Below are 22,409 nucleotides of genomic sequence, written 5' to 3'. Positions count from 1 at the left end.
TGCTTGAGTGCAAACAATCTAGTCTTCGCGAATCATGGTTATGCTGCTGGAATCACGTACGAAGCTCATGTATTTTTGCATCGATCAGCGTAACGGACGTTCACCAAACCAAAGCGACGGTAGGGCCCACTCGGTTGGTGACTTCTTAGTACTCTGCTGCTAGCTGCAACATGAGCGACGTAGTGGGTCCGGGCGAGCTCCAGCTGTCGGTGGTCGATGGCAAGACGCCGCAGCTTTCGGAGGAAGACTCGGAAAGTCCGGAAGAGGCACGTCAAGCCGCACCGGCCGAACTGGAGCCTGCCACCGATGCGACTGTGCCTTTGCCGGAGACGAAAGAGAACAAGTGGAAGCTCGCGTTCCGACAGCTCATGTTCATGAAGCGCATGAACATGCAGTTCAACGACCGAACTAAGAACGAGATCGAGCTTCGACAGCAGAACATCTCGGTAAGTTCGGGTGAATCGTTGCAAATATTGGGTAAGATGCTAAATTGATGTTGTGGCATTGGGCTTGTAGCCGACGTCGCTGATCTGCAGTCTGCCATACTTCAATTCGTTCTCGGCCGATGAGATCAAAGCTCTCGTTACGGCAAGCTGCCGTGTGAGCTTGCGCCCGGGTGAAATGTTGTCGCTGAGTCTCGTGAGCCCTTCGGTGCAGCAAGAGGGAGACTTTTGCATCGTCATTAGCGGGCGTTTGGCGTTGGCAAAGGCCTCAGTCCCCAGTGCAATGGCGCTACAGCAAGCTGAACTCTATCCGCAGCTGCGACTGGGCATTGGCGATTACTTTTCCATTCAAGCTGCATCAGACATGAAGGTGATTGCGATGGAGCTGGCAGAGTATCTGACAATACCAATGAAGGTGCGCCATGGATGCCATTCCCGATGGTATAAAGATCGTTTGATAACTTACTGCATTGCACGTTGTGTTCCCTAGTCAATCCTGGAGATAAATGCAGCTAGCTGCGCGCTTATCGATGCAGAGAAGAACGACCTCGAGCCAGAGTCAAGCGAGGTAACCTCTGCCATTGTCATCAACTATACCCCCTCCCCACAACTAATCACGTTTCATTGGCGTGTCCATGATAGATGGAGAGTTTCAAGAAGTGGGCGCTCCAATTCAGTCTTGTCCGACAGCGGAGCGAGTTTCCCACTGCCGAGCCAGGCGGTTTTGCCAACTGCTCGGTGAAAACGTTTTGCAAAGACCACTTTCCAAGCATCACACCGGAAAACGAGTTGGACCATACTCTTGAGTGCATGAAAAACGCGCTGACTTCCATTTTCACGGCTCGCCGAGTGAGGATTTATGCACTCGATGAAGCGGACAGACAGCTTGTCATCAAGGTTCGTCTTTCGTTAAAGTTGACGCTGATATCTACAACTAATACTAAGATGTTTGTGTTGTGTCGAAACAGTTTTCTGATGAAAAGTTTTCAAGGCGAAGTGTGGATCTTGCCTCAAGCACAGGACAGCGTGTACTTGACAGTGGTGCCCCTATCTGTATTACGGACGCGACGGAGTTAATCCACGAAGAGGTTGCTGAGTCCGACGTTGCGCGAGAGCTGTATAGACCAGGGACTATCATACTTGCAGCGCCGTTCTTTGATTTCGATTCAGTTCACGCTCATGGGGGTTCCATGGAGACAACGAAAATCGTGGGCATCTTGGAGGTCGTGATTGATTCCAGCGACCACGAGGCGGTATCTGCTACTAGCAACGATGACTGTATCCTGAAGTTCGTCACGGAGGAGGTCGGTCGCTACCTCTTCTTTCATTACGAACGCTTTTTCCACGTATCGCCACATTCCCATCCCCCAGCACTCCCCTCCGCCGCTAGCGACTTGGAGAATACAGAGCTGTTTCCTTCCCCACCGGAAGGGCCTGTCTCGCAGGACCACCGCCATCTCGTCCTGAACATCGGTAAGGTGAATCTGAATGTTCCGGAGCCTGCTACTCTCGCGAAGATCAGCATCCAGCATGGGTCTACTGTTCTTTACGAGACGAGCACGCTGCTGCATTATGAATCCCATGCTGACTCAAACGGAGACAAGACGCATTTATCTTCCGCTGCGCGTGAGATCACTTGTGACCCAAGCGGTGGAATTGAAATGGGATTGCGGTTGATCGATATTCCTCATGGCTCTCACTTGAAGTTCACCTTTACGACTAAAGCTGGTGAAGTGGTTGCGTGGAGTGGGCTCCACCTATTTGATTTTGGACACACGTTGCGAACAGGAACTACGCTCATGGACATCTTACAGCTTCCTGCTGGGTCCATTATCACCCCTCTGGATATCGAGAACTGCTTACGACATGAGCGCCTCAACCACCAGAAGGTCGGGAGTATGGAGATTGTGCTGGAGTGTTCAGGGTCGTGCCCTCAATCGTTCGCGTTCTCCAGTTTGTCAAAGAAAAAGAGCATTACCTTCCGGGCGTCTATCTTCTTCAAGGGAGACAGCAGTGACCAAAAGCCAGGAGAGCACGAGGCTATCACTCTCGAAACGATTCCTGCAGATAAGCAGAAGCTGTTGCAGCGACTGAGACGCGACCCTCTCGTCGAACTATCGCCGGACGATCGGAATTTCATTTGGACATCGCGGTTGATTCTGACGGACGATTCAGCACTGCTTCCAGCGTCTCTTCTGTCAGTTGACTGGGGAAACCGAGAGCAGGTTCTCGAAGCCTACCGCCTCCTGTTGCAATGGAAACAACCTACCTATCTCCAAGCTCTTCAGTTGCTGAGTCCGCTCTATTCCGACCCCAAAGTTCGCGCTTATGCTGTGCGGTGCATGCACGCGCTACCCGATTATCGGTTGCAGCTGTATCTACTCCAGCTTGTTCAAGCACTGAAGAACGAGCGTTACCATGACTCGGCGTTGGCTCGGTTCCTACTGATGAGGGCTCTGATGAATCCATCGCAGATCGGATATTTGCTCTACTGGTTCCTGAAGGCTGAGGCTCACAACCATCAAACGGCTGAGCGCTTCAACCTCATCACCTCGCAATATCTACAGCTCTGCGGAAGCTACAAGCTGGAGATCCGACAATCCGTGTACGTCATGAAGAAGCTCGAAGAGGTTGCAGCCCTCGTAAAAATGGAGTCGTCATCGTCAGCACGTAAAAGTAAGCTTCACGAAGCCCTCCGTGCTGTTGTCCTGCCCGACACCTTCCAGCTTCCTCTGCAACCGCGATCGTACTGCAACAGCATTATCGTGGATAGCTGCCGCGTGATGGAATCGAAAAAGCGTCCACTCTTCTTGCAGTTTGAAAGCGCAAAGGCGCAGCATGGACGGCCTTACGTGATTTTCAAGTCTGGCGATGACCTTCGTCAGGACCAGCTCGTTCTTCAGATATTGCGCGTGATGGACGACTTGTGGCGCGAGGCAGGTCTCGACCTGTGTCTGCTCCCTTACGCTTGCATCTCCACTGGCGACGAAATTGGCATGATCGAAGTGGTTGGCGACTCCGAGACTCTAGCGAGCATCATATACGCGCGTCATGCGAAGTCACGCACGAAACTCGGTCGGAAGCTGAACGCAGCGAAGGACGCTCTTGTAAAGGACGGTGTCCTCTCGGATTGGTTGTTCAAGCAGCCGAGCTCTCCGACGGGTAAGAGCCATCCGAACTCCACGGATATTGCTCTCGACTCGGTGTCACCCAACGGATCTGCGCCTAGCAGTCCAGCCAAGGAGGAGCCATCGGTCTCGACCTGCTTCCCACTGTCCCCTCGACGGCGTCGGAAAACCGCCTCCACTCGGGACATTGAAACTACGCAGAACTTTGTGCGTTCCTGCGCTGGGTACTGCGTGGCTACGTATGTTCTGGGCATCGGCGACCGCCACAACGACAACATCATGCTGCAGCGTTCGGGTAAGTTCTTCCACATCGACTTTGGTCACTTCCTGGGCAACTTCAAGTCGAAACTGGGCGTGAAGCGAGAGCGCGCCCCGTTCGTCTTCACGCCGTCGATGCTGGACGCCATGGGCGGCAAGAAGAGCGAAAACTACAAGCAGTTCCAGCAGCTCGCGTGCGACGCCTTCCAAGTACTGCGGACCAACTCGAACCTGCTCATCACGTTGCTGGTGCTCGCCCTCACTTGCGGCATCCCAGAGCTCCACAGCGCGAGCTGCATCAAATGGGTGCACAAGACGCTGATGCTCGACCTGCCTGACGACGAGGCCTGCGAAGCCTTCAAGAAGCTCATCCACGTCGCGCTGCACACCACCACCACCAAACTCAACGATGCAGTGCACCTCATGGCCCACTAAGTGACCGACTACAGCTAGTGGCGCGACCTCCACCCGCCCATTTATTGCTAAATCCCCGACAATTTATCTTCAATACTCACTCAACCTCACCGAGCATCATTGCAACTCCACCAATTGCTTCATCCATGCTTGTCAAAAGCTTCAATGATCTACCGTATCCGACAGAATAAGTATCCCACCACCATTCCCATTAACTTGAATTTTGTATGTCATGTCGTACCGTGATCTACATATTTTGCAAAAAAGTGCGATTTTCATCCAACAAAAAGTGCTTGCCATCAATCCTCAGCCGCAGAGTTGAGACCAGAAGCGTTCCAGCCAAGAGCTACGTTGGAGAAGTAAGCATTGACGCCATGCAGGACGAGGTGGCGCAGCGCACGGTGCTGCGCTCCCGCCGCAACTCGGACCTGGACGACGACCCGGAGGTCTACGGCACGGAGCCCGGCAGCAACTACGAGAACCGCAAGTGGAGCATGGAGGAGACCGTGGAGGTGGACGACGACAACGAGGACCAGTGGATCAGCAGCCCGCACACGCTGACCGCGGGATTCCTGCTCATGCTCTGGATCGTGTACGCGGCCTTCCACGAGCCCGTGCAGCAGCTGGAGGACCCGGCGGAGCAGTACGCGGCCGACGTCAAGCGCGGCGTCAAGTACGCCTGCGCCTTCTTCCTCACGTACTGCAGTCTGCAGCTGCCCGACGGTCACTTCGTGCGCCCGCACCCGATCGTGTGGCGGCTGCTCACGGGGCTCTTCATCCTCTACGAGATGCTGCTCATCGTGCTGCTGTTCCTGCGCACGAGCGACGCCCGCCAGTTCATGAAGGTCTTCGACGCGAACCTGGGACAGAAACTTCCGGAGACGTCGTACGCCGCCGACTGCCGCGTTTTCACGCCCGAGAACCCGGAGTCGCCCATCGCCAACATCAGGGCGACGTTCTTCGACCGGTTCGTGATCATGCACTTCTTCGGCTGGATCGTGGGCTCCATCATGGTGCGCAGCAAGATGATCTCGTGGATCCTGAGCGTCATGTTCGAGCTGTACGAGATCACGTTCAGCCACTGGCTCGCCAACTTTAACGAGTGCTGGTGGGACCACCTCTTCTTCGACATCTTCACGTGCAACGCGGCGGGTATCTACCTGGGAATGAAGATCTGCCGGTACTTCGAGATGCGCCGCTTTAACTGGGTGGGCATCCGCAAGATCCCCAACTTGAGTGGCAAGGCCAAGCGCGCGCTGGCGCAGTTCACGCCTGCCTACTGGATGGCGTACGACTGGAAGATCTTCCGATCGGCGGAGCGCTTCTGGCGCGTCATGTCGATGGTCACGATCCTGTCGGTCATGATGCTCAACTCGTTCTTCCTCAAGACGGTGTTGTGGGTGCCGGCGAGCAGCAACGTCAACATCTACCGCCTTGCGGTCTGGTACTCGGCTGGAAGCTACGCGGTGGCGGAGTACTACATCTTCTGCTCCTTCACGATGAGCTACAACGGCGGCAAGAAGATGCCAGTGAGGAAGCTGGGTCCGCGCGCATGGCTGGGCATCGCCGTCGTCGTCACTGAGGTGCTGGTGATCGTTAAGCACGGCCAAGGCATGTTCACGGAGCCCTTCCCGCTCTACGTCAAGCTCATCTGGGCAGCGATTTTCGCCGTGCTCGTGCTCGGCTCGACCATCTACTTCAAGTTCTTCAACAAGCCGCTCGATGAGGACAAGAAGACGCAGTAGAGAGGATTTCGAGTGGCGACGGGTGTTAGGTAGGTAGATATAAGGTGAGCTAGCACCATGGTGCTAGGACAGCAGTAGAAAGAGGCACCATTTCGCGAAACCAATAGAGCGCCATGGCACTGCCGCGGTTTACATTGTACAACACACGCAGATCTGTAGCGCGCTGTCATGAAGTATCCAAGACGCGCTGGAAGCAAGCACGGCGTCGGGTGTCTTGGGAAAGCAATCATGCGGTCCATTATAGTATAACAACTGATTACATGCTAGCGAACGCTCGTCGGTGACTGGGACTGCTACCTACACGAGAGATGGCTGCGAGCACGAGGGCACGCCCAGATCGATCTCGAATTGAAAGCGCGGGGGCATCCAGGCTGCTCCTCAGCCTTGTCATCGCTCTCCGTTGTCTATCAACTTAGTGGTGGAACAGACGGAGGTTGGAGAAGGCCATGGTGATGCCGAACTCCTCGCAGGCGGCCTTCACGTCGGCGTCGCGGGTGCTGCCACCGGGCTGGGTGATGAAACGCACGCCCAGCTTGGTGGCGTGGTCGATGGAGTCACGGAACGGGAAGAAGGCGTCGGACGCGAGGCTCACGTCCGTCAGGTTATTGAGGAACTCCTCCTTCTCGGCAGCCGTGAGCGGCTCCGGAACGGTCTCGAACAGCGCGTTGAACGTCTCGAGCTCAGCGGGGGCCATGTCGCCCTCAATGTAGCGCACACGGGCGTTCACACGCTCCTGACGCTTGACGCCGCTCTTGAAGGCAAGGCCCTGCACCTTGGGGTGCTGACGCAGGTGCCAGATCGCGACCTTGCGGCCGGCGAGCTTGACGCAGTCCACGCGCGACTGCTGGCCGGCGCCCACACCAATCATCTGGCCGTCCTTGGCGTAGCCCACCGAGTTGGACTGCGTGTACTTGAGCGTGATGGCAGCAAGGGCCAGGTCGCGCTTCTTGGCGTCCGTCAGAGGACCGGCGCCAGACGTCTGAACGTCCGCCAGGTGCTTCTCGGCCGAGAAGATGACGTCGTTGCGCTTCTGGGCGAAGGTGATGCCAGCAACCTCACGGTACTCAATGTCCGGCAGCGCGAAGTTCGCGTCGGCCTCGAGTACGATGAACTTGCCGCCCTTCTTGGCCTTGAGGATCTCGAAGGCCGCCGGCTCGTAGCCAGGTGCGATGATACCGTCGCTCACCTCACGCTTGAGGATCTTGGCGGTGGCCTCGTCGACGACGTCGCTGACAGCCACGAAGTCACCGAACGACGACAGAGGGTCGGCGTTACGGGCGCGCAGGTAGGCGAGCGACAGCGGGGTCAGCGACACGTTACCGACCTCGTAGGCGGCGTGGAGACCGTCCTCGAGGTCCACAGCCACGGCGGCACCAGCAGGGCTCACGTGCTTGAACGAAGCAGCAGCGGGCAGGCCCAGGGACAGACGCAGCTCACGCACGAGCTGGTAGGCGTTGGCGGCGTCCAGCAGGTTGATGTAGCCGGGGGTTCCGTTGAGCACCGTGAACGGCAGCTTGCTGCCCACGCGGCTGAGGATGGCCGCCGGGTTCTGGTGCGGGTTGCAGCCGTACTTGAGCGGGAACTCGTTCTTGTACACGCGCGTGACGGTGGGGGCGCTGGTGCCGAGCTGGCCGTTGAGCCACGACGAGATGGCCGAGTCGTAGGACGCGGCGAGCGAGAAGGCGGCGGCGGCGCAGCTGCGACGGAACTCGAGCGACGTGCTGAACGAGTCCTTGTTGGTCTCGAGCTCCTGGATGAGCGTCGGATACTGCGTGGGGCTGGAGCAGATGACCACGGCCTTGTGGTTCTTGGCCGACGAGCGGAGCATGGACGGACCGCCGATGTCGATGTTCTCGATGCACGTGTCGAAGTCGCCGCCGTTGGCCACGGCCGCCTCGAACGCGTACAGGTTGAGCACCACCAGGTCGATGTTCTGGATGCCGTTGGCAGCCATGTCGGCCTCGTGCTGCGCGTTGCCGCGCACGCCCAGCAGACCGCCGTGGATCTTGGGGTGCAGCGTCTTGACGCGGCCGTCCATGATCTCGGGCGATCCCGTGTACGTGGACACGTCCATCACCGGCAGCTTGGCGTCGCGCAGCGCCTTGGCCGTGCCGCCCGTGGACAGCAGCTCCACGCCGTGCTGCGACAGGTACGTGGCCAGCTCCACCACGCCCGTCTTGTCCGACACGGACAGCAGCGCGCGCTTGATGGGCACCAGCGAGGCCTGCGAGCCCGTGGTCACGGCGTGCAGGATGTGGCTCATTGTGGCGAGGGGGCGGTGAGGAAACGCTTGGGGGCTTGGACACCTGATGCGGAATGGGGAGGTGCCGACGTCAGTGAAGCTGCTGGATCTGCACCACTGCTTTGGACGGCGTGTTCTACCGGTCTAATTGGCTGTTTTTTTCACGCTATCTATGCGGTGATTGGCCGAAACGCTTTCCGCCTGTTTTAGCAACGCGCCGTTCTAAACGTTAGGATAAGGGCCAAGTTGCTCAATGAAGGTAAGGAAATGTGGCCCACATATCTGTGACTTGTGCAAGTTGAAGAGTTGAAGAGATGGCGATCTTTTGTTACGCATCTCCATCTGGTCAATCTGCGATGGTCACCAGTGGTGTCGATTCGACATCGACATTGTCGGAACGATGGTGTTTGGGATCGGTAGCGCTCTTCGATGTCGTGGTCGTGGCCAATTGCATCATTGGCATCATGCTGCGATACTTGGTGTGAATGGCGTAAGCGGCTTTGTCGAGTTGTAACTTTGGTGCAACGTGCATATTCTTACTGTAGCTGTTGCGAAAACGATCGGGCCATGCTGGCTCGTACGGTAGCAAATATCGTACGTAGGGAAAGAGAACCATAGGTTGTAAGCGAACAAACCACAAACTCTATTCAAAAAGCACCTGCTAGCCTACGATCAGTTCTTCTTCTGCTCCTTTTTCATGAGCTTTGCCCATTTCTCGGGCGTCAGTACACTCCCCTTCTTCTGCTGCTTTAGTGTCCACAGCTCATCGAAACCTTCGTAGCGCTGGTAGTTTGGGTCCAGCTTCAGTTCTTCGATCGACTTCCCCTTCCAGCCATATTGTCTGAAAAGGGACTGAGGGCTTTCTCCTTCCTTGAGCCAAGTCTTGTGTAGCTGGTTGTTTGTGCTGGACCGCGAGCGCCATTTCTTCGCGAGTTGGTCCATAAGCCCCCGCTCTTCGGAACCACCATTCACCTCCTCAGTAAGTGCGACGTCTCTCAGAAACCTCGTTGGACGAGCACCGAAGGGATCGGCGTGCTTGGAATCCACGGCTGTCGAGAGCGCCTTAGTTGCTGTTGCTAGGAAGACAGCTAGCACAGCGAAGTATCGTTTCATTGCATTCTTGTTGCAGGAGACTCGAGACTTGTGCACTGGGGAGTATATTGCGGAATGAGGAATTCAGGAACGGCCACGGCGTCGTTGACTCCGCGATAGCTGTAAGCTCCCTGTGGCAATACAACGAATTGACACTGTACTTCTCTGGCCCACTTAAGAAACAACATTCGGCATTAAACCTCAATTTGATGTGGACCACATGTCACATATGATTGGGTATAATCAACTGTTTCAGCTTACTATTGGCCAAAATAAATGGGTCTGCGCATGTCGAGATAATCGCGTAGAAAACCCTCAAAACTGTAGCCCTTCTAACTCGTCTCCAACAGGCGCTACAACATCGACAACCGAACATAAGGGTAAAGCAGTCACTCGCGATTACGGTGATATTTTATTTTCTAATATCGCTAATTTTGACGGCACCTCGCTAAAAAACCTAATGTTGTCTAAAACGGACTTCAGATAAAAGGCTGTTTCTCTTTTCTTTCAGCTGCTAGATTTTTTTAAATCATAGCGTGAAACGGAGCAAATGCGCAGCTTTCGGTTGAGGTATTGCGAGTCGCCAAACGATTTTTTAGTAAATAGTTATGTCCAGAAAACCGAAGTGTTGTTTCTTATGTGGGCCAGAGAAGTAAATTACAGCCTGTAATACAGAAATGCGACATTGATGACAACTGAACACGGATGCCAGATTTTTTTCAAGGCACTAGTTGCTGCACCCGACTGGGAATCATGCGATGAGGCAGCTGCACCCGACTGGGGTTGACACCCGACTAGACCGACTCAACCCGACTGAAAATAGAGCCGGGGTTAGAGCCGGGTTTTGGCTATACATTGGCTAGTGTATAGCTGGACAGCAAAAGTTGTGTAAACCACCTAATAAAAGACCGACTCACTCAGTCGGGTCAGTCGGGTACTGGACTCAGTCGGGCTGCCTCAGTCGGTGTGTGTGAACGCAGCAGTATGCAATCATAACTTGTGAGCCAAAGGATCACTGCACTACATGTAGCAACGTGTACGTTGCCGCCAAGTGTGTCTCTAGAGTCGGAAACACAATAGAACAGCAACGCGCATCATGCTACCCTATTATTGATACTTAGTAGGCTATTAATTGCAAGCGCCCCACCCACGTGGGCACTGCAGCACTCCTATCAACGCCGGTTTACACAACGCTTTTCTCTAACGGTTGAAAGGTTCATTATTACTATCAAACATGAACCGCTAAGCACTATAAAGAAGAAGAAAAAAGCACACACCACGCTCAGTCGGGTTTCGTCAGTCGGAACCCACTCACACACGTCCAGCCCGAGCGCAGCGGCGTCCTTGAGGTAAGGGCTTCTTGTGACATCTCTGCCAGCCGCACAGCGAGCATGTCTTGTTTATCAGCACAGCGCGGTGCAGCCGTCCGCGTAGCAATCCCCACATGTGCTGCTGTCCGCAAGGCTCTCGACGACGTGTCCTCCCTGGTGGTGCCTCTTCGCGCTGCGAAGAGAGGCGGTGTGTGAAGTTCGCACTCCGACGTTCTGACATCCCTAATAACACCCGGTTAGTTCGCATTACCTTCAGCGCTGCTTCGCCCAACGCTTATATCGACGCGACGGAGCCTTATGCTCGAGCTGTCGAAATCTTGAATGGCGACTGAAATGGGTGGTGTGCAGGGGTATACATGGTATGTATACCTGTGCGGATGAAGGCAATACAACAACACGAAAATTATTGAAAGGGTGGGATGTGCCAGTCGGGTGCAGCAAACACTCTCTTTTTTCAATATAGACTAGTGAAGCTAGTTCAATTGCATTGTGCTCGACGAGCAGCAAGGCGGGTGGGGTATGAAGTTTGCTGTTGACGCGGTGCACAAATTACAATACCGCAGTATGATGCGACCCTGAAAAACGGTTTACTTTTACTTTCTAAATGTCCACCATTTCGAGTGGTTCAGACGTGGGAGTTGTCGTGCCACTGGATTGGATTGTGCTCGGTGCTTCGTTCTCAACTGACCGTGGAGACCGAGCGAATGGACCACGGTGCCTGGAGCGATCTCCACTGACCGAGAACAGGTGTCGCAGCCAACTCGTCCGCAGTATCTGAGCCGTGTTACCGTCAACGCGTGTGCTCACTCCCTTTTGGAAGCGCCAGTCGTCATCAAGTCGATAGCAACGTGAAAGATTTTCAGCTTTGTCGGTGCTAGCATCAACCCCCTTGAGAATGGCTGTTTGCCCGTAGTTTTCGCATGGGTCTTCGACATCTTGCAGCCGGAATGCTCGAAAGGTGACTCGACGATAGTGCACTCCCCCTGCAGCAAGGGTTGGGAGCAGCGCACCCACAGCCACATCGATCGCCATTGCGTCCACTTCGTTGCAGCTTGACCGACGCACGTCGATGTCGCTACTGAGCGATCGATACAAGCGCTGCAAATCACCTATGTACGGCGCACTCAGTAGCAGCTTCTGCTCGAACTGCTTCGTCACCCCACCGACAGTCGCTGGTCCGTCAGCTCCCGCACTCGTTTCCATCGCGAAACGCGCTTCTTCGCATTCACTTGACGACAGCCGCCGAGAACAAACCAAATCTGTCACACGCAGCTCGCCACCAACCTTCAGCAGGCTGAACGCCACTTCCAGCATCGCGTTCTTGCTCGCAGGGAACTCCAATGACTGGATGGAGCAGTTGCACACAGCGATATCTGCTTGGCCCTGGGCACTCTTGAGTCCATCAGTGCCCATCGAGGCTAACGACGAGGACTGATCCATACCGCCATACTCCCCCACGATAAACTTCATATTCACGAGAGGCAGCCCCAATGTCTCGAGGCAATAGCTCTCAGCAGCTTGCTCCGCCAAAAACACGTTCGACGGGCTTGCATCCACGCACGTGACAAACCCGTCCGCTCCCACCAGTGCTGCTGCTACGAAGGCCTTGACGACGCTGCCAAAGCCAACAACGGCTACTCGCAGACCAGCGACTCCACCGTTGAAGTCATCGTCCAAAGCTGAGCCCTCACAGCAGCAGCCGAGCTCTCGAATTTTCGCAGGGACTTGCTCGAGCAGGGCTGCGGTGGTTGATTCGGATTTGGCTGGGGCTTGTTGACGCCACCGAGCTGAGCACAGCGCTGCATTCTTGGAAGTAGCATGAAGTGAAGATGAAGGCGCTGCATTGCCACTTAGAGCCACATGCTCGCTGTGTTGGTTCTCGGGTGACAAGACGTCCGCATCACCCTGAATATCTGCGGCGTCAGCAGTGGCATCTGAAGTCGGTGGATGGACTAAGGAGTCCGCTTTCGTGACTGCTGGCTGCGATGCTGGTAGACTCGGCACCATCAGACCCGCACTCCACCCACTCAACGAAGCTGACTCCGAAGCCGCCCCTGCCACTACCACAACCGTTTGCTCCAACGGAGACTTGCTCGACACCCCGGCGGGTTTCCGCAGACGAATGCAATGCCGATGCTTAAATCTCGCCAGCCAACCAACAGACAGCACCAGCATCTCATCCGACACGCCGTGCACCTGCTTCAGCCGCTGAGCCTCTTCCAGAATCAGAGCTTCGGTCAACACGCGGCCTCCAGTCGACTGACCACTTGGCTGGGCACTTGCCGCTCCATCATTATCCGGCGCAGACGTCGAGCCGCCGACTCCATTGACCGTAGACTGCGCCATCGGGTCTCCAGAAACCGCAACACTCTCTGCACCCGCCTCAGTATTAACATGACGGGAGATGAACTTGACCAGGTCCGCCTCGAACGCCGGGAAGAGCGGCCGGCGGCGGCGCTTCATGTTGGGGTTCCTGGGCGCGTCGCCGCCCTGCTCGCCGCTGCGCAGCAGCCTCCAGTCCATGGAGATGATCTTGGACAGCGTGGAGCGGCCGCAGGACCAGCCGAACTGCGCCGCCACCTCCCGCCGCAGCGCCTCCTGAGACGGCACCAGCTCCCCGCGCGCCTTGCAGTCGTTCACCTTCTGCTCGCAGAAGCTCTTGACGATGGCCTTCTCGCGCAGCGTCAGCGCCGTGCGTGTGAGCTTGCGCTTGCCGCCGACGTGGACGCTCGGCGAGGCGGTGGCTGCATCGCTGCTCGGGTCAGCCGGTGCACTGCCACTGCCGCTGCTGTCCTTGGCATCGTCGAGCGCGTTGTCTGCCATATTTTGGCGAGTGGTGTTCTTGTAGAGGAACGTTGTCGGATTGGTCGAAACAAAAACTTCATCAGCGAATCAAAACACAGTCACGACGTTGAAGTGCAACTTGAAACCAAGTCAAGTCGGGGCCTGTCACTTCCACCGACGCCGAAGTCTCCAAGAGCGTAGATGAGAGGAATCGGTGCGATCCCGCTGAATGGAGAGAAAAGGTAAATTCTGGAGAGACGATGGCGGTGGGTCTACGGACTGATGATCCGACCACTCACTTCGCGTTTCGTGCCCAAGCACTCAAGTGTCCTGCAACCCAAGACCTGCTGCTACCATGATCAAGCGCTCGATCCTTGTTCTGCTGCTGGTGCTGATGGCTGTCCTGAGCTTCGCCCACGCCGACGATGCAGCCCCCGCTAATTTGGAGGATCTCCCGCCTGGAGTGTCGCTCGTCGGCGGCCAAGAACCGGTCCCGGTTGCGCGCAAGGAGCAGCTGGACGAGCAGTTCGTTCCCGGCGGACCGGCCTTCGTCCCCGGATTCCGCCAGCGCTTCAGATTCCCGTGGAGCGGTGGTTTCCGCTACGGCTGGCGCTTCCCGATCGGCTACTGGAACGCGTTCGGCCGCAACATCTTCGGCCCGAGCTGCCTGTTTGCTCGCCAGTGGGGTGGTTTCTGGTACTGCTAAACTGCCATACCGCTGCTGGTGGCATGGGGAAGGTCCTCAGGAGGGGAAATCCCACACAAAAACGACTGCTTTGATATGACGCTACTGAACGAGAGGTGACGGCAGTTTAGCATTTTAACTTGAAAAACAAGCATTATCGACTTGAAACAAGCTGGCGCTTTGGCTTGCGAACAACATGACCATCAATTTCGTGCTTTTTTTCGTAGAGCGATGTTTTTGTGTGCGTCGCGAACTATTTCCCCACTATGGCACATGACAAAGGTCTGCCTGGAGTAGGCGCTAATCAAACTCGCACTGGTCGACCAAGTGGCGGCAAATCGAGCGTTTTCGAGAGCGTTGGGGTCTTCGTTATCGACAATTCACACGAACGACATATCGAAAGCCGCAGTCGAATATTTTATGTAAATCGATGCTACGATTTACATAAAATATTCGAGATAACGAGTATTCCTACGAAAAAAAGCACGAAATTGATGGTCATGTTGTTCGCAAGCCAAAGCGCCAGCTTGTTTCAAGTCGATAATGCTTGTTTTTCAAGTTAAAATGCTAAACTGCCGTCACCTCTCGTTCAGTAGCGTCATATCAAAGCAGTCGTTTTTGTGTGGGATTTCCCCTCCTGAGGACCTTCCCCATGCCACCAGCAGCGGTATGGCAGTTTAGCAGTACCAGAAACCACCCCACTGGCGAGCAAACAGGCAGCTCGGGCCGAAGATGTTGCGGCCGAACGCGTTCCAGTAGCCGATCGGGAAGCGCCAGCCGTAGCGGAAACCACCGCTCCACGGGAATCTGAAGCGCTGGCGGAATCCGGGGACGAAGGCCGGTCCGCCGGGAACGAACTGCTCGTCCAGCTGCTCCTTGCGCGCAACCGGGACCGGTTCTTGGCCGCCGACGAGCGACACTCCAGGCGGGAGATCCTCCAAATTAGCGGGGGCTGCATCGTCGGCGTGGGCGAAGCTCAGGACAGCCATCAGCACCAGCAGCAGAACAAGGATCGAGCGCTTGATCATGGTAGCAGCAGGTCTTGGGTTGCAGGACACTTGAGTGCTTGGGCACGAAACGCGAAGTGAGTGGTCGGATCATCAGTCCGTAGACCCACCGCCATCGTCTCTCCAGAATTTACCTTTTCTCTCCATTCAGCGGGATCGCACCGATTCCTCTCATCTACGCTCTTGGAGACTTCGGCGTCGGTGGAAGTGACAGGCCCCGACTTGACTTGGTTTCAAGATGCACTTCAACGTCGTGACTGTGTTTTGATTCGCTGATGAAGTTTTTGTTTCGACCAATCCGACAACGTTCCTCTACAAGAACACCACTCGCCAAAATATGGCAGACAACGCGCTCGACGATGCCAAGGACAGCAGCGGCAGTGGCAGTGCACCGGCTGACCCGAGCAGCGATGCAGCCACCGCCTCGCCGAGCGTCCACGTCGGCGGCAAGCGCAAGCTCACACGCACGGCGCTGACGCTGCGCGAGAAGGCCATCGTCAAGAGCTTCTGCGAGCAGAAGGTGAACGACTGCAAGGCGCGCGGGGAGCTGGTGCCGTCTCAGGAGGCGCTGCGGCGGGAGGTGGCGGCGCAGTTCGGCTGGTCCTGCGGCCGCTCCACGCTGTCCAAGATCATCTCCATGGACTGGAGGCTGCTGCGCAGCGGCGAGCAGGGCGGCGACGCGCCCAGGAACCCCAACATGAAGCGCCGCCGCCGGCCGCTCTTCCCGGCGTTCGAGGCGGACCTGGTCAAGTTCATCTCCCGTCATGTTAATACTGAGGCGGGTGCAGAGAGTGTTGCGGTTTCTGGAGACCCGATGGCGCAGTCTACGGTCAATGGAGTCGGCGGCTCGACGTCTGCGCCGGATAATGATGGAGCGGCAAGTGCCCAGCCAAGTGGTCAGTCGACTGGAGGCCGCGTGTTGACCGAAGCTCTGATTCTGGAAGAGGCTCAGCGGCTGAAGCAGGTGCACGGCGTGTCGGATGAGATGCTGGTGCTGTCTGTTGGTTGGCTGGCGAGATTTAAGCATCGGCATTGCATTCGTCTGCGGAAACCCGCCGGGGTGTCGAGCAAGTCTCCGTTGGAGCAAACGGTTGTGGTAGTGGCAGGGGCGGCTTCGGAGTCAGCTTCGTTGAGTGGGTGGAGTGCGGGTCTGATGGTGCCGAGTCTACCAGCATCGCAGCCAGCAGTCACGAAAGCGGACTCCTTAGTCCATCCACCGACTTCAGATGCCACTGCTGACGCCGCAGATATTCAGGGTGATGCGGACGTCTTGTCACCCGAGAACCAACACAGCGAGCATGTGGCTCTAAGTGGCAATGCAGCGCCTTCATCTTCACTTCATGCTACTTCCAAGAATGCAGCGCTGTGCTCAGCTCGGTGGCGTCAACAAGCCCCAGCCAAATCCGAATCAACCACCGCAGCCCTGCTCGAGCAAGTCCCTGCGAAAATTCGAGAGCTCGGCTGCTGCTGTGAGGGCTCAGCTTTGGACGATGACTTCAACGGTGGAGTCGCTGGTCTGCGAGTAGCCGTTGTTGGCTTTGGCAGCGTCGTCAAGGCCTTCGTAGCAGCAGCACTGGTGGGAGCGGACGGGTTTGTCACGTGCGTGGATGCAAGCCCGTCGAACGTGTTTTTGGCGGAGCAAGCTGCTGAGAGCTATTGCCTCGAGACATTGGGGCTGCCTCTCGTGAATATGAAGTTTATCGTGGGGGAGTATGGCGGTATGGATCAGTCCTCGTCGTTAGCCTCGATGGGCACTGATGGACTCAAGAGTGCCCAGGGCCAAGCAGATATCGCTGTGTGCAACTGCTCCATCCAGTCATTGGAGTTCCCTGCGAGCAAGAACGCGATGCTGGAAGTGGCGTTCAGCCTGCTGAAGGTTGGTGGCGAGCTGCGTGTGACAGATTTGGTTTGTTCTCGGCGGCTGTCGTCAAGTGAATGCGAAGAAGCGCGTTTCGCGATGGAAACGAGTGCGGGAGCTGACGGACCAGCGACTGTCGGTGGGGTGACGAAGCAGTTCGAGCAGAAGCTGCTACTGAGTGCGCCGTACATAGGTGATTTGCAGCGCTTGTATCGATCGCTCAGTAGCGACATCGACGTGCGTCGGTCAAGCTGCAACGAAGTGGACGCAATGGCGATCGATGTGGCTGTGGGTGCGCTGCTCCCAACCCTTGCTGCAGGGGGAGTGCACTATCGTCGAGTCACCTTTCGAGCATTCCGGCTGCAAGATGTCGAAGACCCATGCGAAAACTACGGGCAAACAGCCATTCTCAAGGGGGTTGATGCTAGCACCGACAAAGCTGAAAATCTTTCACGTTGCTATCGACTTGATGACGACTGGCGCTTCCAAAAGGGAGTGAGCACACGCGTTGACGGTAACACGGCTCAGATACTGCGGACGAGTTGGCTGCGACACCTGTTCTCGGTCAGTGGAGATCGCTCCAGGCACCGTGGTCCATTCGCTCGGTCTCCACGGTCAGTTGAGAACGAAGCACCGAGTACAATCCAATCCAGTGGCACGACAACTCCCACGTCTGAACCACTCGAAATGGTGGACATTTAGAAGGTAGGAATGTCAATGCGAAAGCTTGCATTCACGATGTATGACTTGTATACTCTCCCCTCTACTCAAAATCTATGTGTGATCAGCTGTCTTCTTACTTGCCCACCTCGATCAACCGCTTACCCAGCGTGAAGTAGTAGTCAACGACGCTCTTCAAGTCCTCGAGCATGATGAACTCGCGCGGGCAGTGGGCATCGGTGATGCTGCCGGCTCCAACCAGATACGCCTTGCCGTCGAAGTTAAAGTAAGGCACATCCGTGTTGAAGCACGCGACACCCGTCTCGTAGCCCTCCACGGTCGTCAGGTGAACGGGAGCGTTGGACGTGTAGAGCTTCATGCCCACGCGGCCAGCAACGATTTCCTGCAAGTAAAAGAAAAGTAGTGAGTACAAACTGCACACGTGTTCGGATAAGCTAGACAACAACGCACCTCAACGCGCTTGTAGATAACGTCAGGCTCAGTGACCAAACGGAACATCAGCATCGCCGAAGACTGCTCAGCCAGCGCGTTGGCAGCCTGGCCTCCGTTGAGCAGACCGATGTTGAGATCGGTGTTGCCGTACTCTTCGGTTGTCGGCCAGTTCTCCTTCTTCAGGTCGTACAAGACATCGATCATCGGGTCGATGGCTGAGTCACCCAAGTGCGGGTATCCACTGTGAGCCGCAACACCCTCCTGGGTAAGCTGAATCTTGAGGACACCCTTCTGCATCTTGGACATTTTCAGGGCAGTGGGCTCGCCAACGATCATGTGCGCCGGGTTCACGTTCAACTCGTTCGCCTTCTTCATGCCGCTGTGGTCGGTCTCTTCCGACACGACAAAGAGGACTTGGACGTCGTCGCCGAAACCAGCCTCAGCAAGTTTCTGGGCCGCGATCATTTGGCCAGCAACCAGACTCTTGGCGTCACAAGCACCGCGGCCATACAGCGTCGTGCTGTCGATCCGAGGAGGAAGGTATGGCGGAACGGTGTCCATGTGCGAGTTAAACAAAAGACGAGGCGTCTTGCTGTCACTGCGAGAAGCGTACACGTTGTACCTGAAAATACGCAAGACACGACAGAGTAAGTTCATCAATCCAGCTAGGAGCAAGATAGGTAGCTTGATGGCATCCTAACCTGTCCGCCTTCACTGCAGCATCGGCCTGAGGAGGCACCTTCTGCATGTGCACACGCCATCCCCGAGCAGTCAGCCAGTCGGCAATTGCCTGGCCGACAGCAGCCTCGTCCCCGGAGGTCGAGTCAATGCTGTTCAGACCAATCGCAAGCTTCACAACGTCGTCGCTGTTGACGTCGGCTAATGCGGCAGCAGCCTCAATTTGAGCCTTGTGCTCATCGGAGGCAGCAGAGGCACCACCCTCCGCAGCAGGTGCCGCAGACTTGACCTTCTTGGAGATCGTCTCACGCCACTTTCCGTTCACCGAAGTTGCCTTCACCACACTTGAGCCGTTGGCTCCGAAGATGAACGCACCCATCAGAGACGACGGCGTCGAAAACTTCAACTGTTCCTCTTCGATGTCGACCAGCGCAAAGTCAGCGGCATAACCCTCCTTGATTTCACCCTGCGTCAACGAAAACAAAAGACTGTTAATTAACTGATCACGAACTGAAGAATGCTTGGCGTGGCTGGTACAGATACTTACAACTTGCAGGTCCAGTGATTCGGCACCGTTCTTCGTGCCATAGCGGAACAGAAGCTTGGCCAGATCCGTCTCGGACGTGGCGTCAGTGCATACGCCCCTCCTGCTCTCATGCAGGCGGTGTGCATACTCCAGCCAGCGCATCTCTTCGCACATGTCCACACGGGCATTGCAGTCCGTGCCAAGGCACACGCGGTCCGAGCAGCTCGCAATGAACGGGAAGCCATCGCCCAGGTTGCCCTACAACAGCAACAATATCATCAGTACACAACACAAGAAGACTTAAATCCTTGATACCACGCGCATACCTCCGTCAGCGGGCAGATGCAGACGTTGCCCCTCTTCTCCACGAACTGCTTGAGCTCGTCCGCCTTGGTCCACGTGCAGTGCACCGCCGTAAACTTCTCGTCGATCTTGAGGTTCTTCAACAGCAGCCCCATCGGGGTCTCTCCATTGTGCGCAGCCTTGCAGTCGTCCACCTCCTTCGTCTGCTCCTCGAGATGAATGTGGAACACCAGTCCACGGCGCACGGATTCCTCGTGCAGCTTGACAATGTCGGGCACTTCAACAGCGCGCATCGAGTGTGCCACCACGCCTAGCGACTGCGTCGGGATGTCTGCCAGCTTGCTCTGCAGCGCGTCCATCTGGCTCCAGTACTTCTCGTGCGAGTCCACCTTGAAGCGCCTCTGCGACTCCACCATCGGCGCGCGCTGGAAGCCGCCGTGCTCGTAGTAGGCGTTCAGCAGCACGATACGGATACCCACGTCCTTGGCCGCGCGCAGCACCGTCTCATCGTAGGCGAACTCGTGTCCGCTCTTGCCCTCGCCCGGCCGGCCGTGGTGGAAGTAGTGGAATTCGCCCACGCTCGTGATGCCGGCGTCGCGCATCTCGGAGAAGCACTGGCGCGTCAGGTCGTAGATCTGCTGCTCGCTCATGCCGCCAACGAGCTTGTACATCTCCTCGCGCCACGTCCAGAAGCTGCTCTGCGCCGAGTTCTTGGGGTACGTCTCTCCGAGGCCGCGCAGGCCGCGCTGGAACGCGTGCGAGTGCGCGTTCACCATGCCGGGGAGCAGCGCGCGACCCGGCAGCTTGTGCACGTCTGCAGCGTCGCTCTTGCCGGCGTCTTGCGAGCGCGTGACGGACTGGATGAGGCCGTCGGCGCCCACGGACACTTGCACGTCGCGCTCGAACTGCTCGCCGGTCCACGTGAGCTCGGGCGCCAGCACGTACGCGGCGGAGGACTGCGGGAGCTGCATGGTCAACGAGGAGTGGCTGCGGAGAGCAAAGCGGTTGCGGAGAGGTGTCTGCGAGCTACGCAAAGAGCGAATGAGCGCTGAGCGCATGGACAGCCAAAACAAGAATGGAGTGCACTGCAATGGCGGTCCGTGCCGATTGCTTGCCGTTGAACATGTAGCCATGTAGGGGGATATTAACAAAGTGTCAATGATAATCTTACCTTATTATCTCTGCATCAGTAGTTAAAGGAGATGGGCGGTTCATGAGATCACTTGAATGCACTGATGTAAGGAATTGATTGGACGTCTCGCGTCATTGGCTGAAAAAGACCTGTAAAATCCTGATTGGCCCGACGCTCTTCAACATCCTAGCAGATGGGTACACGTACTTGCCGTGGGCGATTTGACGCACCATTCGCGCTTTTGCCTCCTTCCATCAGTTGCTGCCCCCGCCATGAGCTCCTTCCGCCTGCGCATTGCCAACGCGCGCCAGATCGTGCAGGTCTGCGCGCACGGCGAACTGTTCAAGGCCGGCGCCGCCCAGAAGGACCTGGCCGTGCTCGAGAACGCGTCGCTGGTCGTGGACCTGGCCGGCAAGATCGCGTCCGTCGGCCCCGCTGCGGACGTGGAGAAGTGGCTGAGCGCTCAGCCGCAGCCCGTGACCTTCGAGAAGGATGTGGACGCCCGTGACATGGTGGTGCTGCCTGGCTTTGTGGACGCGCACACGCACCCGGTGTGGAGCGGCAACCGCGTCAACGAGTTCGCCATGAAGCTGGCCGGCGCCACGTACATGGAAGTGCACGAGAGTGGCGGCGGTATCAATAACACTGTGCGCCACACCAAGAAGAGCTCGGAGGCCGAGCTGTCGGCGCTGCTGCGGACGCGTCTGGACCGCATGCTGCGTTGCGGCACCACGCTCATCGAGGCCAAAAGCGGCTACGGACTGGAGACCGACACGGAGCTCAAGATGCTGCGCGTGCTGCACGCTGCGTCCACGGATGATGACGCGCACCCGGTCGAGATTGTGTCCAACTACCTGGGTGGCCACTCGGTTCCGGACGGAATGACGGCTGCCGCTGCTACGGACGACATTGTGAACAAGCAGATCCCGGCACTCGTGCAGGCCAAGAAGGACGGCCACATTTCGCCCGAGTTCATCGACGTTTTCTGCGAGAAGGGCGTGTTCGAGCACGACGACACTCGTCGCATCTTGGAGGCTGGCAAGAAGGCCGGACTGGAGATCAACTTCCACGGAGACGAGATGCACCCCATGCAGTCCGGCACAATGGCTGCCGATCTGGGCGCTCGTGCCATCTCTCACTGTGAGATGCTGACGCCCGAGGATCTTCAGGCTATGGCTGCCCACAAGCCGGAGCCTGTGTTCGCCGTGCTGCTGCCGACGACCAAGTTCATCCTCAAGCTGCCCAACCCTCCGGCTCGTGACATGATCGCTGCTGGTGTCCCCGTGGCTCTCGGCAGTGACTACAACCCGAACGCACACTGCCTCTCCATGGCGTTGACCATGAACATGGCCTGCGTGCAGTTCGGCATGACCATGACGGAAGCTCTCGTGGGCGCAACCATCAATGCTGCTGCGTCGATCAACCGTTCGGCTACCCACGGCAGTCTGGAAGTTGGCAAGCAGGGTGACTTGGTGCTGATGCGCGCGAACCAGTGGGAGCAGATCATCTACGAAATGGGCGACCCTCCCATCGAGCACGTGGTCAAGAAGGGTGTCTTCTACCCCACCCACTGATCCTCTGCAATAGCTGTAGCAGATAGAAGGGATATCCAGTGCAATTTTGCCTAAAAACAATATACCAACCAAGCCATCCAGTTGACCCACCGTGTC

General features: G+C 56.7%; 13 protein-coding genes across 13 annotated transcripts; 7 read left to right on the top strand and 6 right to left on the bottom strand.

The window, feature by feature from the left end:
- Positions 1-170: 170 nt before the first annotated feature.
- Positions 171-933, top strand: PHYSODRAFT_507128 (hypothetical protein; the record flags this gene model as incomplete). Its single annotated transcript, XM_009531170.1, has 2 exons — positions 171-446; positions 517-933. 2 exons carry the CDS (start codon positions 171-173, stop codon positions 931-933), a joined length of 693 nt encoding a protein of 230 aa, XP_009529465.1.
- A 700-nt stretch (positions 934-1,633) lies between these two features.
- On the top strand, positions 1,634-4,264 carry PHYSODRAFT_286362 (phosphatidylinositol 3 and 4-kinase-like protein; the record flags this gene model as incomplete). Its single annotated transcript, XM_009531169.1, has 1 exon — positions 1,634-4,264. The coding sequence occupies one exon, from the start codon at positions 1,634-1,636 to the stop codon at positions 4,262-4,264; it is 2,631 nt and encodes an 876-aa protein (XP_009529464.1).
- Positions 4,265-4,617: 353 nt separating this feature from the next.
- Positions 4,618-5,988, top strand: PHYSODRAFT_509169 (phosphatidylserine synthase; the record flags this gene model as incomplete). Its single annotated transcript, XM_009531168.1, has 1 exon — positions 4,618-5,988. One exon carries the CDS (start codon positions 4,618-4,620, stop codon positions 5,986-5,988), a length of 1,371 nt encoding a protein of 456 aa, XP_009529463.1.
- A 255-nt stretch (positions 5,989-6,243) lies between these two features.
- PHYSODRAFT_546417 (hypothetical protein) lies at positions 6,244-8,251 on the bottom strand (the record flags this gene model as incomplete). Its single annotated transcript, XM_009531167.1, has 1 exon — positions 6,244-8,251. One exon carries the CDS (start codon positions 8,249-8,251, stop codon positions 6,401-6,403), a length of 1,851 nt encoding a protein of 616 aa, XP_009529462.1. The 3' UTR covers positions 6,244-6,400.
- A 600-nt stretch (positions 8,252-8,851) lies between these two features.
- On the bottom strand, positions 8,852-9,372 carry PHYSODRAFT_286361 (hypothetical protein). Its single transcript, XM_009531166.1, has one exon. It carries the CDS (start codon positions 9,341-9,343, stop codon positions 8,903-8,905), a length of 441 nt encoding a protein of 146 aa, XP_009529461.1. The 5' UTR covers positions 9,344-9,372; the 3' UTR covers positions 8,852-8,902.
- Positions 9,373-11,253: 1,881 nt separating this feature from the next.
- PHYSODRAFT_561424 (hypothetical protein) lies at positions 11,254-12,428 on the bottom strand (the record flags this gene model as incomplete). Its single annotated transcript, XM_009531165.1, has 1 exon — positions 11,254-12,428. Exon 1 carries the CDS (start codon positions 12,121-12,123, stop codon positions 11,254-11,256), a length of 870 nt encoding a protein of 289 aa, XP_009529460.1. The 5' UTR covers positions 12,124-12,428.
- Positions 12,429-12,934: 506 nt separating this feature from the next.
- Positions 12,935-13,476, bottom strand: PHYSODRAFT_561423 (hypothetical protein; the record flags this gene model as incomplete). Its single annotated transcript, XM_009531164.1, has 1 exon — positions 12,935-13,476. A coding segment is annotated over one exon (540 nt), but the record flags the coding sequence as incomplete, so codon positions are not given.
- Positions 13,477-13,792: 316 nt separating this feature from the next.
- Positions 13,793-14,143, top strand: PHYSODRAFT_509291 (hypothetical protein; the record flags this gene model as incomplete). The annotated part of the gene is made up of 1 exon (XM_009531163.1): positions 13,793-14,143. The coding sequence occupies one exon, from the start codon at positions 13,793-13,795 to the stop codon at positions 14,141-14,143; it is 351 nt and encodes a 116-aa protein (XP_009529458.1).
- Positions 14,144-14,799: 656 nt separating this feature from the next.
- Positions 14,800-15,150, bottom strand: PHYSODRAFT_333919 (hypothetical protein; the record flags this gene model as incomplete). Its single annotated transcript, XM_009531162.1, has 1 exon — positions 14,800-15,150. One exon carries the CDS (start codon positions 15,148-15,150, stop codon positions 14,800-14,802), a length of 351 nt encoding a protein of 116 aa, XP_009529457.1.
- A 316-nt stretch (positions 15,151-15,466) lies between these two features.
- On the top strand, positions 15,467-16,008 carry PHYSODRAFT_561422 (hypothetical protein; the record flags this gene model as incomplete). Its single annotated transcript, XM_009531161.1, has 1 exon — positions 15,467-16,008. A coding segment is annotated over one exon (540 nt), but the record flags the coding sequence as incomplete, so codon positions are not given.
- Positions 16,009-16,514: 506 nt separating this feature from the next.
- On the top strand, positions 16,515-17,689 carry PHYSODRAFT_561420 (hypothetical protein; the record flags this gene model as incomplete). The annotated part of the gene is made up of 1 exon (XM_009531160.1): positions 16,515-17,689. Exon 1 carries the CDS (start codon positions 16,820-16,822, stop codon positions 17,687-17,689), a length of 870 nt encoding a protein of 289 aa, XP_009529455.1. The 5' UTR covers positions 16,515-16,819.
- A 94-nt stretch (positions 17,690-17,783) lies between these two features.
- On the bottom strand, positions 17,784-20,665 carry PHYSODRAFT_333917 (hypothetical protein; the record flags this gene model as incomplete). Its single annotated transcript, XM_009531159.1, has 5 exons — positions 17,784-18,050; positions 18,119-18,722; positions 18,802-19,244; positions 19,326-19,562; positions 19,631-20,665. The coding sequence occupies 5 exons, from the start codon at positions 20,663-20,665 to the stop codon at positions 17,784-17,786; spliced, it is 2,586 nt and encodes an 861-aa protein (XP_009529454.1).
- Positions 20,666-21,011: 346 nt separating this feature from the next.
- Positions 21,012-22,313, top strand: PHYSODRAFT_508196 (hypothetical protein; the record flags this gene model as incomplete). The annotated part of the gene is made up of 1 exon (XM_009531158.1): positions 21,012-22,313. The coding sequence occupies one exon, from the start codon at positions 21,012-21,014 to the stop codon at positions 22,311-22,313; it is 1,302 nt and encodes a 433-aa protein (XP_009529453.1).
- Between the last annotated feature and the right edge of the window lie 96 nt (positions 22,314-22,409).

This window comes from Phytophthora sojae, assembly GCF_000149755.1.
Source record: "Phytophthora sojae unplaced genomic scaffold PHYSOscaffold_5, whole genome shotgun sequence".
Taxonomy (NCBI): Eukaryota; Oomycota; class Peronosporomycetes; order Peronosporales; family Peronosporaceae; genus Phytophthora; species Phytophthora sojae.
Note: the sequence above shows the minus strand (reverse complement) of the source record. Positions and strands in the feature narration are given on the sequence as shown.